This window comes from Hyaena hyaena, unplaced genomic scaffold (assembly GCF_003009895.1).
Source record: "Hyaena hyaena isolate Hyena2069 unplaced genomic scaffold, ASM300989v1 scaffold_97, whole genome shotgun sequence".
Classification (NCBI taxonomy): Eukaryota; Metazoa; Chordata; class Mammalia; order Carnivora; family Hyaenidae; genus Hyaena; species Hyaena hyaena.
In genome coordinates, this window is record NW_024080728.1 from 1,443,114 (window position 1) to 1,457,355 (window position 14,242).

At 33.6% G+C, this 14,242-nt stretch overlaps 2 protein-coding genes across 5 annotated transcripts in view; both read left to right on the forward strand.

Annotated features, from left to right (window-relative positions):
- ADK (adenosine kinase) overlaps nt 1-14,242 on the forward strand; it is a 507,420-nt gene that overhangs the window by 96,780 nt on the left and 396,398 nt on the right. The gene's annotated exons all lie outside the window — the stretch shown is intronic.
- Nucleotides 678-989, forward strand: LOC120233748 (pterin-4-alpha-carbinolamine dehydratase-like). Its single transcript, XM_039235197.1, has one exon. It carries the CDS (start codon nt 678-680, stop codon nt 987-989), a length of 312 nt encoding a protein of 103 aa, XP_039091128.1.

A 14,242-nucleotide genomic window follows, 5' to 3' on the forward strand; every position in this document is an offset into this window, starting at 1 on the left:
CTCTCCACATGGAGCTAACTTAGGTTTGCTTTGAAAATTCAGTATTTTTTAAAAGTTTATTTAATAGCCTTCTTGATCTCCTCTCCATCATGCTAACCTTTCCTGTCTGTGCTCACATGAGTACTTTTTGTATTGTATTGAAATTATTTTCTGTTTGCCATTTCCTATAAATTGTATATTGTTTGAAGATAGAAACTATGTTTTAATTCTTTCAGCTCTACTGAAAGTAAGAAAATATTTACATGAAAAAATATTTTTAGTGTAATATGCTCAATTGCATATGTGTTGTGGGATTGTTGAACGTAATGGTCAAGAAAGAATTCTTGAGAAATTTTATGGTGCAACTTAGTAAGTTTATTTTAGTATGAGGACAGGACCTGTGGGCAGAAAGGACTGTACTTTTGCTGTATGAAGCTGGTGGTTATATGCTTAGTGTTCAAGGTGCAGGGGACATGCAGGTAGTATTAGATCATAAATATTTTCTTCGAGTTTCTACTTGTAAAACTACTTTCATAAGGTTTTTCTGGTGCTTATTATTTAGTTTGATATTAACTATTGGTAAGATATACAGGCAGTTATGAGACCATTTTAGAATGTAGCAACCAGGGCCTGGTGCCATCTTCCTGCCCCATAGCCACCTGCTGCTTGGCCACGTCCGCACCCGCACAGTGCTCACGATGGCTGGCAAAGCACAGAGGTTAAGTGATGAGGAGAGGGACCAGCTGCTGCCAAACCTGAGGGCCGTGGGGTGGAACGAGCTGGAAGGTAGAGATGCTATCTTCAGGCAGTTCCATTTCAAAGACTTCATTTGGGCCTTTGGCTTCATGACAAGGGTGGCCCTGCAAGCTGAGAAACTGGACTACCATCCCGAATGGTTTAGTGGGTACAATAAGATCCACATCACCCTGAGTGCATGTGAGTGTGCAGGCCTTTTAGAATGGAACGTAAACCTGGTCAGCTTCATCGAACAAGTAGTGTCCATGACATAGGCCCTGCCCTTCCTCTTTGAAATCTTCAAGGGAAGGAAGGGACTGAATTAGGAATCCACTGAGGGAACTGAGGAGCCCTGAGATGTTGCTGCAGCCAAAATTGCCAAGTGGCCCACTGCCTCCGTTTAGGAGAGAGTCCTTGCTGTGGAAAGAGGAGATGCCAGCCTCAACTGCCGACCAGTCTTTATCCTTGGTGCTAATTGAAGAAGATATTTCCTTTCTGTAGGACTTCACAGCAACAGTAATGGTCTTGCCAGGCTGTGTCTTGCTCCTTTTCTAATTCATTTCCCAGGAAGCTGTGTCTAAGATGCATGATCTTATCATAGAAACCAGGACCCAAAAGTCAACCCCCTGGTATGTGACAAAAACATGCATGCTTCAAATAAAACTATTGTTTCACTTGGAAAAAAAAAGAATGTAGCACCCAGCACTTACCTGATCCTTATCAAAACTATACAGGCTTATAGGTCAGCCTTCTAGGCTAAAAGTGAATGTTTTTCTGTTTCTTTCACTATCACTCTTCGGGCTTAAATATATAAAGAACTACTGTAATTTTTAAATATTTAAAAGTGTTATTTTCCTTTAAAAATTTGGGCTTTGGGGACATTTGTTCCACTTAACTCTGTTGCATAATTTTATAAATTTTATTTCATTTATATATATTTTAAGGATTTTATTTTTAAAGTAATCTCTGCATCCAACGTGGGGCTCAAACTTACAACCTCAAGATCAAGAGTTGCACACTCTACCGACTGAGCCAGCCAGGTACAACACCCCCCTCCCATGCCTTTTTTCCCCTAAAATATATTTTAAGTACATTTGTACTGAACGTGTATGTGAAAGTTTAGTTACGTCTTTGAAAAATCTAATATAACTAACAAAATTACTAATATAGGGGTGTCTGAGTGGCTCAGTTGGTTAAGCAAACAACTTTTGATCTCAACTCAGGCCTTGATCTCAGGGTTGTGAATTCAAGCCCCACATTGGGCTCCATGCTAGGTGTGAAGCCTACTTAAAAAAATGAATGAATAACAAAATAACTAATAAACTCTTAACTATTTTTTCTGGAGGCTGTAACTTCAGTAAACTCTTAGTCTATTTCCTATTTTTTAGTTATTATAAATTAAAATTTCAAAATTACAAAATTCACCCTTTTTTGCTTCATGCTCCTTATGAAAGATCAAAGTAATTTATAAATATATAGAAAGCAAACTTTCCCCACATATGTTTTTCAGCATTTTCCTTAAAGGGTATTTGATATAAACAAAAGAATATGTATCATGTTTTGAAGCATATCAATGAAACTAAACCTCATGAACTTTTCACCCATTTGAAGAAATATGATGTTATTAATAGCTTTGAGACTCCTTTTGTATTCTGCCTAGAGTCATTCTTCCAAATCCCTCACAGAAGTAACCATCCTCTTGAATATAGGTTTGGTGTTTTTTTTTTTTTTTAAATACATTTTCTTCATAATTTAACTGTGAATATGTATTCTTGAACAGTATGGTTTTTAGTTTTGTTTTTAAACTGTATAAAATTAGTACAGTTTTATATATCTCTGTGATTTATCCTTGTTGATACATGTAGCTATAGTTCATTGATTTTCATTGTTCAGTAATATTCTGCATGAATATGTATCATTTTGTTTATTTATACTTTATTTATTTTGAGAGAGAGAGAGATCCCCAAAGAGGTCCCACACTATTAGTGCAGAGCCCTTTGTGCGACTCAGTCTCACAAACTGAGAGATCATGACCTGAGCTGAAATCAAGAGTTGGATGCTTAACTGACTGAGCCATCTAGGCATCCCTCATTTTTTTTTTTTTCATTCACCTGTTGACAGACATTTGTGTCATTTCCAGTTGTTTGTGATTATGGACATTCTTATATGTGCCTCTTATACATATGCAAGAATTTATTTATGGTAGTGTTTATCAAAATACTGTCAACTACAACTTAACAGCAAGAAATACATTTTACATTGAAGTGGACATATAGACACAGACACAAATACATACACACGTTCCTCTGATTGAAACTTACATTTCAGAAAATAGTCCTTTTACTAGACATAATAAAATAGAAATGTAAGAAAGTTAATAACAAATACAGTTGAACAATCTCTAAAATGAGCAATACAGGAACGCCTGGGTGGCTCAGTCGGTTAAGCGACTGACTTCAGCTCCCGTCATGATTTCACAGTTCATGGGTTCGATCACCTCATTGGGCTCTGTGCTGACAGCTAGCTCAGAGCCTGGAGCATGCTTCAGATTCTGGGTCTCCCCCTCTCTCTGACCCTCCCCTGCTCGCGCTGTCTCTCTCTCTCTCTCAGAAATGAATGCAACATTAAAAAATTTTAACAAAAATAAATAAAATGAGCAATACAAACGTGAATATTTAGAAATATCTTGGAAATATTTATACAATTTTGGAAATTTTTATGAAGTGTATTCTTGCCTATTCATAAATTCATTTTAGCTCATAGCATACAATAATGCCATATGTTTATTTGGTACACTGTTGAGCCTGTTGCTTTCCTATGTTTTTCGTTAAGTCACAGTTAAATTAAGTCACAGTTCTATTGCTCTTTTTAGCAATAGAAAATTTTTAATCTTAAATAATAAATTCTGTTTGGGCATCAAATTTAATATTATTATTGATTCACGGTCTAAAAACTGGATCTTTTATCCAAATGTTTTTAATGTTTCACATTTCTCTTTTAGAAATTAATCATGAAATGTTTTACAAGGGAAAGTTACAATATATTGTATTTATCATTTAGTTCAAACTTGTATTTATTAATAATGTTCTCTTCATTAAGCTTGGGAACATAGGGTAATTAGAGTTAATTTTAAGTCTTATTTACTATAATGATCTCTTTTGGTATCTTTGGGTATGTCTGATGCATTAAAATAAATCATTACTACCTGTAGTTTCACATTTATTTCTTTTAGAGTGTTTAAAATAATCAATTAAATATGCCTATTTTATCTCCCAATTTTTCAGTATTTGCCAGTTGAGATTTTTATTCACCTGAATACAAAAGTATCCTATTCCTGTATTTTATACCATCTCCTCTGCTTAGCATTCTTTTTTCTCAACAACCAATAAATGTACTTCAATATTGTATTATAAGTGGGTATAGTTAGTTCCAGTCTTTGAACAAAATACTTTAGATAAAGTCAGCTATTCAGTGAGCTTCCTTTCATTATATTAACAGCTCTTATTACATTTTACCCATGAGATCTGGTAGAATTTTTATGCTGAAGCTTTATTATATAAAACAGTGATTCTAACCAACTGTTTTAGTAACCTCCTAATTTTTAATAATGATTCTGCTCTTTTCCAATTATATTTGCTGCTCTATCACTTATAATTCTTGTAAATTTTTAGTTGAATTTATATTGATAAGCAGTGTACTTCATAATTCTATAAATATATGTAAGCCAGTTATGTGAGAGGTTAAAATTTCTACAGTCAGAAAATCTTATATTAAATGGTCTTCCCACATGTATCTGACATAAATTAAAAAGTTCCTATCAAATTAGATTATCAAGTTTATACCTGGCTAAAATGAGAAATAAACACTTTCTTGTTATTTCTATAGTAGGACAGATTTTAGGTAATAGTATATCACCAAAAGATACAGCTTTTAATTTATCAGTTCTTTTATTATTAAAACAAATGTGTTCTTAAAAAATATATTCTTTGCACAGTGCTAAACACAAAAATATGTTCAGTGGCTCTGTGAGTCACTTTCTTTTGCCAATATGTTAGGCAACTAAATGGAGATAACAAGAATGACTGAGTATTAGGCTGATAACTTTGCCTTTTTTCTTTCTCTGAAAATATTTCAGGAATGTAGAGCATGCTGTTTTTCCAAGTGTCTTGTTACTTTTAAAGATTCTAATCTTTAATTTATAAGGTATCATTACAAAGAATACTTGGTTTATAATTTTTATTAATTTTTTGTGTGCAGCATTTTCAGTGTTTATCCCTTCAGATCTAGCAACTAAATTTGAACATGCCTTCATATTTTTTACCTACTCATTTTGCTTCTAAAAATAAAGCCATCTATTTTAATGTCAGCTTGCTCTTATTTAATTAAGGTCTTTAATATGAACTTGAACGATACTCTTCTATAATATACTTCAAAAAAGATTTTTAAGCCAAACATAATTGACACTCTCATGGCCAATGGATGATATTTGTTCCAAATGTTTTCAAAACTATAGTGAATTATGTTAATATAAAATTACATTGTAAAGTCTTAACTCTCTTATTACAGTGATGGTAAAATAAACTGTCACAAAATTAGGTGAGATATCAGTGAGGAAAATATTTAATTGACCTATTGAAAAAAATTTTTTTAATCTTTATTTTTGAGAGAGAAACAGAGTATGAATAGGGGAGGGGCAAAGAGAGAGGGAAACACAGAATCTGTAGCAGCCTCCAGGTTCTGAGCTGTCAGCACAGAGCTCGACATGGGGCTTGAACTCATGAAAGGGAGTTCGTGACCTGAGCTGAAGTCAGAAGCCTAACAAACTGAGCTGCCCAGGTGCTCCTGAACTGACCTATTTTTTGTCTGATACTGATGACAGTGGCTCGGCTGACCCTTAGTTAATGCTATCTCTAGAACCTCTACATTTGGCATTCAGTAAATACTAGTTGAATAAATTGAAGGCTGGTGAACAGATGAAGGAAAAATGAACTGAGTATTACATAGCTTTAAGTTAATTTCATCAGAATTGCTACCAACAGACTCTAGCATTCATATACTAAAAGGAACTCATTGAGCAAACTTATTTTTGCAATTACATCTTCATGAACTGATAGGATAGTTATTCATCAAAACATGTTGCTTTCCTTTAAGGTCATTCATTTGAGATTATGGGCTTTTAGTTATTTTCCTAGACATTTATTTGTTGATTTGCCAGTAAATGTCAGGTGCTCGCGATTCAGCGGTAAATACGACAGTATCTGTTTTCAAGGAGTTCATAATCTAGTGTGCAGCCAATGAACAATTATAGTGGAGATGTGGAATCAGTGTTGAGGGAGTACAGAACTGGGTGTTGGAATCAGAGTCAGTTGGAGCTTCACTGTGGAGATGGCCTACGGTTAGTTGGAGGAGGAGTAAGATTTCATCAAGTGGGGGTGGCAGAGAAAGCATTCTCACATGGGCAGCATGTAAAAAGATTTAGCACAGCATATTTGTTAGATTTATCTTCCTGGAGCATTCTGTATGTTGTACTGAATATTCTGAGAAGACAGAAAAACAGGCTAGGATCATTTCATGGAGGGTGATGCTAAGAAGATCAGAGGATTTTAAGTAGGTGGTCTGTTCATATTTGCGGTTTTGAAAGTGTGCTTGATATTACCCTGGTTATGCTTTTGACAGATTTGGCAAGAATAGATGGTTGTGATGTGATAGTGAAGTAATACCAAAAGGAATTTGGAATGCCATTTGTATTCAAAGTCTTTTATGAACATTATCTAATCTATCTTCATAACTTACTTCTTGAAGTTGATGTCTTTGAGAATTTTTTTCAAGTTTTTATTTAAATTCCAGTTAACACACAATGTAATAATAGTTTCAAGTGTAGAATTGAGTGATTCATCACTTATATACAACACCCAGTGCTCGTCCCAAGGGAATTTTTTTTTTTTTTTTAAATTTTAAGGGTGTGTGGCCGGCTTAGTTGGTGAAGCATGTGACTCTTGATCTTGGCATTATAAATTGGAGCCCTGCGTTGGGTATAGAGGTTACCTAAAAATAAAATATTAATTATTTTTAATATTTAAAATTTTTCAGGGTTTACTTTCTTAGATAGTTAATTGGGTAATGAATTATGAACAGAAGTGAAATTGTTTTTCTGGGTCTGAGCATTTAATGACCAGTGCAAGACTGTCCAGAGCTCTGTTTCCATCTGCTATGATGACTGGTAGAATTCTAAATGATGACTGCTCCATTATCTTGGGTATTGAAATGAAAAGACATGGAGTAGAACCCTTAGATGGTCAGTCTAGTGTAATGAGTCTAGTGTAAATGAGAAAAAGACCTTATTATTTAAGCCATTGAGATTTTGTAATTGTTACCTGAACCATATCTGACCTGTCTTCATTGATATGACCTGCATATTAAAAGTCTTAGCTTAGAAATCAAGTTATTTTAAATTTTTTTTTAATGTTTTTTTTTTTAATTTATTTTTTAGGAGAGAGAGAGAGACAGCGTGAGCAGGGGAGGGTCAGAGAGAGAGGGAGTCACAGACTCTGAAACAGGCTCCAGGCTCTGAGCTGGCAGTCAGCACAGAGCCCGATGCGGGGCCCGAACCCACGAACTGCGAGATCATGACCTAAGTGAAAGTCGGACGCTTAACCGACTAAGCCACCCAGGCGCCCCTAAATCAAGTTATTTTAGAAGGAGTCAATGTAGAAGTATAAAAATTATAGAAAATCTTTACCTAATTTGATTTTGAGATATTGAAACCACAATAGTTCATGTATACAGTAACAAAATGAGATAAGTTTTTGCCAAGTTTCTATAAGAAGGTCATTTTAAAAGAGATTAAAATTACCTTTTAACTTGTTGATATAAATATAGCAAGTGTGATATGAATCCATTGCAAAACTGGGTAAAAATTGAAGACAACTGCAATTGAATAGGTCCCTGAATTTAATCTTGCACTTGATATTATCTTACAGTGTTTACATGGTAAGAAACCCAAGTAGTTTACTTGCACTTTGATATCAGTTCTAAAATAATCTATATGTACATTTTTGGCAAGGAGTGTGATGATATTACTATTTACTTGAAAATATGAATTACTAAAGTAATTCAAAATTTATTGACATCAGTTAAGTGTTTTGGATAATCATCATTATCCAATATCTTTAGAATAATCATCTATATTGATATAAGTACCTTAATCTTTCTATAAGATGTTCTTTTGGTGTTTCAATTATTATCTTAACTAATTATGAATAATGAGTAAAAAAATCACACTATAAATATACAAATCAATATATGCTTAAGATTGTTACCATTTACTGATAGTAAATTAAATTTCCACACTAAATGATTCCTGTTTATCTAGGCAATAAATTTAAACTATAGAAAAAATGTAGTGTAACTTGTACTGTAAATAAACTATTAGCAATGAGCATCACAGTGAGAGCTGGTAGTATATGAATTATTCACTGCAAACTTATTATCTCTGTGTCATTAGCATGTAAGATAATGAACCTAATTACCATGGCTTTAAACTCGGGGGATTTAGCAATTTATGTGTGGAACTTTCTGGGCTGTAGTTACCACCCACAAGGGTATTGAGAGAACTGCAGACATTATTTCTGTGTTTTGTTGCTAAGATGCTCTTTCTTCCTACTTGCTTCTTTGTTGGTAAATTAGTTTTTATTTATTTTTAGGGTAAGACTTATGGGATTTTTCTCTTGTTTGAATACCTTTTAAAGGAGTTATGAGAAATATTTAAGTATTTTAGTATGTGTTCTTTTAAATCTAATTTAGTGTTGTAGGTAGACAAAATATTACTGGTATGCTTTTATTTACTCACATAAGTTAGCATCACCTATTATAGTAGATTACCATAAATAGTGTAATAACTTGAAAATCTAAGCTGACAGGTTAATAATCAATTTTCCTCTGTTAAAGGATTTTGGACTAAAGTGATTTACTTTCAAAGTACTTGGTATTTGCATATAGCCCTTTCTAATCTATGATATTGGATCTCTGATCTTAATTTAAGGTTTTGATGAACTTCTTCATTCTATTTTCTCTCTTAGAGTGTAAATTATCTGTAATAAGCCATCCTAATTAAAGTTGGTAAATCTACAACTGCTTCAATTATACACTAATCAATTATACACTAATTTAATTCTACTTATCTGGATACAGTGCATCATTAATTGGTTTCAGCATTAATACAACAGATTTAGAAGTGATCAAAATTTGAAGCATTTTATTTAGCTGGGAAAAGTGAAGGATCATAATGTCAAGTAATTCACATATCAACTCTGATAAACTAAGAAATTCATTTTTTTTTAATGAAGGTGTATTTGCCATTTATGTTTATTGTTGAGTGCTGTGGGATGAGGTGGTGGTTATTCAGTATCTTTAGATATTAATAATATCATTTTTATTCTACCTTTTTCCTCAATTTTTACTTTTTAAAAAAATGTTACCAAATTTATTTTCTAACGTATGGTTATATATATAATGTCATCTGGATATATACCTTCATTCATTGTTTTTCAACCTTTCCTTGTCATGGCTCACGCAAAATATTAGTGGTTTGTTCTGAACATGTAAACATGTGCTCAAGTGAATTTTTTCAGAATTATAAAGGGTGATTAGAAATTAAATTAACTTAAAAATCTTTAGCAAAGTGATCTGTTGTTAAGATTTTATTCTTGTTGAGGTGTGGTGACTTAAGTGTGTTTCAGAATTCTTAGGAATGAATTATGAACTCAATGTGATAATATTTCTCAAATAACTGCTCATTGTATTAAATGGTTCAGATTAAGTTTCATTATTCATTCTTTCTCTGCACATTCATATGATTGGGAATACTCCTTTCCCTGCTGAGCTTTCTTCCCAATGTAATAGTTTTCCTTTGTTAACCTGTCTTGTATTTGTTTTTTTTTTTTTTTTTTTTCCAGAAGGAATTTTTTTAAGTTTATTTTTGAGAACACACACATACACACATACACACAGTGAGCTGGGGAGGGGCAGAGAAGGGCTGACAGCACGGAGCTTGACATGGGGCTCGATCCCACAACAGCGACATCATGACCTGAGCCGAAATCAAGAGTCGGACACTTAACTGACTGAGCAACACAAGCGCCCCTTGAATTTCTTTACAAGAATATTACAAGAATACAAGAATTACAATTTACAAGAATATTCTACATAGAGTTTTTCTAGATTGTGAAGACTATGTTAAATGCATTTCACCCTTTTGAGAAAGTTATTCTTGATAACAAGTTTTGGGGAACCCCATGGACTTTTGATCCATTATATCTCAGGGCTACTTTTTAAAAACCCAAAGATGATATATGTACATCATTAGAAATCAAATAGAATAGATGTATAATGAAAAACAAAAGAAATCCTGTTCCATATTTCACTGCCACTCCCCCAAGGTAGTCACTTTTAACTAATTCTGTTTTGAGTGTCTATTGTGGTTATTTCTACCTATAGTAGGATTATATAATACTTCTTGATATTTCTACTTTTCTGTGTTCCTTTTTGATTAGGTGAATCTTCATCTCAATCCAGTTTTACCTTTTCTTTACCCTGCTTCCATCATTGTTTCAGTTCCTAAATTGGTTATTTTACATGTCCAAATAATATATTTCATGTTTTATTAACTGTTTTGCCTGTTTTCTGTCTCTCAGAGTCTTTTAATTTTAACATCAGCAAAGTTGACTATACTAGGAGCTTTTTTTCATACAGCCCCAAAAGGGCCTAAGAATTTTTTAAATTAAAGTAATTCTTGCATATGGGTAAAAAACTGATTATTACCAAAAGGTTTACAATAAAATACAGCAGTCTCCTGCCCTCTTGTTAGTGAGCTCACCTGTTCAACAGGAGACCCCAACAGCTAAAATTAGAAATAAACCAGACTGCTTAACTCATGCTCCAACTAAAACCCTTGTCCTTATTTCTTGCCGCATTTTCTAGAGGCACTGATAAAGGTGTTTTGCAATGACTGGGACATTCCAACCATCAGAAAAGCCCCAATAACAACAGAATGCCTAGAAGACCACACCCCACATATCCCCTTCCCTGCCCATGGTCTTGGGCTGAATACATACCAACCCCCACCCAGGATCACATGCCCTCTGCCTGCTTTCTTGCATGTACCCCTCAATGTCTCCTCATAAAATTCTAGGTGTCCATCTTGCCAGTAGGGAGATTGGTTGTTAAGGCTTGAGCCTGCTGGCACCGGAAATACATTTCTCCCTTTCTCTCTTACAAACTCTTGTCTCTTGAGTTATTGGCTTCCCTTGAAGTGAGTTTATTCTTTGTTTGGCAACAGTGTTGGCAGAGCCAGCCAGGAGCTGTGCTAGAGATTTGTCCAGCCCCCTTGAGATTCCCTAGGATGGAGCAGTTGGCCATGCCAGCATTTTAGGGCTTTTCTTGGCTTTACCTGAGTTAGCATCTGTGATAGATCATTCAGTAACACTCTCAGTTCTCTAGAAACAACCACTTTTATTTATTTTATTTTTTAATTTTTTTACAAATAGTTTATTGTCAAATTAGTTTAGAAACAACCACTTTTATGCTCAGGTTATTCCTTCTGATACTACCTTATGTCTAATAATATGCTTATTCAGCTTTCCTTGATGAACCAATTTTAGACGTTATAAATACATCTTTTTATTCTTTCCCCCATCCCATATTATTTGTCTTGCTTATTCATTTGCTTAGTTTCCTATGTGCTAAATTACTACTTTCCCTCTTTGTTTCAGCAACTCTCTCAGGCATCGCTCATTAATTTTTTTTGAGTGCTTAAATATAAGTCCCAAAACTCCATTAATATTACCTGTCAACTTCTTTCCTCATCCTCAATTCTGCTTCTATCAGGTTTTGTTTTGTTCTGTTTTGTTTTTGTTTTTTACTCTCCACAGCTTTCTAATAGCACTTCCCTTTGTTGCTCTTTTGTTGGATAAATTGTTTTTTTTTTCTCTTAGTAGTTTATTCCCTCATTTTGCCTAAGCATATCATCCTCCAGTATTGCTGCAAAAAGAAAGGATGGAAAGTAAAACTTTTGGGTACTTGCAAGCATATAAAATGTCTTTATTTTACCTTCATATTAGATTGGTATTTCAACTAGGTATAGAATTGTAGGTTGCAAATGAATTTTCCCTTAGAAATTTGAAGGTCTTTCTCCATTAGTAGCCAGTAATGCCCATGAGAAGACTAATTTCTGAGCCTTTATATGTGATCTTTTTTTTGTCTTTGGAATCTCTTACATAGATTCTTTTTTCCCTTGGTATTTTAAGATATTTTTATGTGATTTTTGTTAGTATGGTTCTTTTTCTCACTGTGTTGAGCATCATTGGCCCTTACAATCTGGAAATTTGATTGTCCTTCTTACCATTTTTGTTACTCATTTTGGATAATTTCCACTTCACCTTTTTCTCTGTTCTTTCTCTCTAGAACTGTGAATTATTTTTACGAATCAATCCTGACTAATGAATACTTTGGATTTTTCTAATTTTTCACTACCAAAACTACTCACATTTATAAATCTTTTTGCATGTACTTTTACAAAATTTTGCCAGTTTTGTGGAGGTTTTCCTGCCAGTGTTACATAAGATATAACTAAAAGGAATATATATTTAACTTTTGAGAGATGCTAAGTTTCATAAAAGTTGTATCAGTTATTTATGATAAAGTGTAATAGTATTTATTTACTCCTACCAATGTGATAGGTGCAAGTGTGACATTTAATAGTTCTGATAAGCTTTGTTTTCTCTGATTATTGCTGAGGTTGAAAGCATTTTTGTTTTATTGGCCATTTATAATATATTTTGCAAACATCCTTTTGTATTCATTCTGCAGACAGAACTATTTGGCCATTTTCTCCTACATGCATATCCTGATACTCATCTTTTCAACTTAGCATTCTAATGGGGAAGACATAGCATGAGAGAATCAATTCAAGGGTTAATGGGTCAAGAAAAAGAAAAGATCTCTTTTCCTTTAGGCTGACAGTGATTGGCTTAAACTATGCATTCCACACCTTTTTCCTGACTTTGTCATTTTGTAGACAGAGCCAACCAAATGGAACACTGAGAGAAGACCTTGCCATAAGACACCAGATTTTAAACTTAAAATTGGGATTTAGCCTTCATCCTGTTTATCACTGTTTCCTCTAAGAGATGGAGAGTGGATTGCATTTAAGGCAGAGAGGGGAGAAGCTTTGAGATTCTCCTTCCTGAACTTCAAATTCTGGGGTGAAGCTCCAACATTTAGAATTGTTTTTTTAAGCAAGTTTATTTCCAGTGTTTCGTTTTACTTTGTCTTACCAAGTCATGATGTACAACAAACCAACATAGAACACATTTGATACTGATGGTAAATGTAAATAGGTAGTTTTAGTCATTGATCCTTCACTTACTCATCCATATTGTGTTAATCTTTGGGGGTACGGTGTGTACTATACTTGCTCTCATGGAACTTACAGTCCCAGGGATTGGTAGAAGTTTAATTGATAAAACATGTATTTTGTACTTCTCAACAATAGGATTGAGCAATTCAAGAAAACTTTTGAATTCAGAGACAAACTTTCTTTAAATGGAATGCAATGTTTGTTTCTGTTTTCATGAACACATTTATTAGCTTTTGATTTTCAAAATTAGAGGAGAGCAGAATGTTTTGGCAGAAAGACTTAATATGTGATCCTTATGAGTTCTTCAATTGTTGCAAAACATAAACTTTCAATAAGAGGTTCAGCAAAGTAGATTAAATGTTATTTAAAACATATGTTTTAGTTGACCTCATGGCGAAACGTCCTGGTTCAGGAATCCATGAATTATCCCAAGGGTAATTCTTATATAGCGGAGTTTTTTGTTTTGCTTTTTGTTTTTTGTTTTTTCATACTTAAATACTTGATTTCCACAATACTACGCAAGGGAATTGAATAATTCAAAAAGTCAAGGAAAAGAGAAACCTTGCGTTTTTTTTCTGCTTTTACTACTAGGAAGTAGAAAACATTTCTGGTAATAAGCTATGCTTCATCATGAAAATACAGTTGGATATTTTAGGACTTCACAAGTTTGATTTTATTGTGTTTAATAGAGGATTTTAGTTAACTGAGATGGCGAGAAATTAAAGAATAAACTGGAACTTTAAAACTGTCAAGTGGTTGTGTTCTATAGTTTGGAGCATGGATTTTCTTGTTTTTAGTCTTTTCCTTATAAAATATTTTAAGTATATAGTAAAATTTAATAATACCAAAACACCCATGTATCCTATGTTTTAACATTGTGCTATATTCATTGATGATTTGAGTGTGGTTGGGGGAGGGAATAAAATGTTATAGATACAGTTGGGGCCCTCCAGATACTTCTTTGCAATCTGCAATCCCATTCTCCTTCCTATCCCAAGCTGACTGGTATTTTTAGCTATTTTTGATGTTTTTAACTATAACACTTTTCTTAGTGCTTAAACTGCATTTATATGTATCTATAAACAATATGGGGATTGATTTGTAGGTTCTAAA

What these genes read in the sequence shown, in the direction of transcription:
- LOC120233748 (XM_039235197.1), top strand. Translation starts at nt 678, where the DNA reads ATGGCTGGCAAAGCACAGAGGTTAAGTGATGAGGAGAGGGACCAGCTG.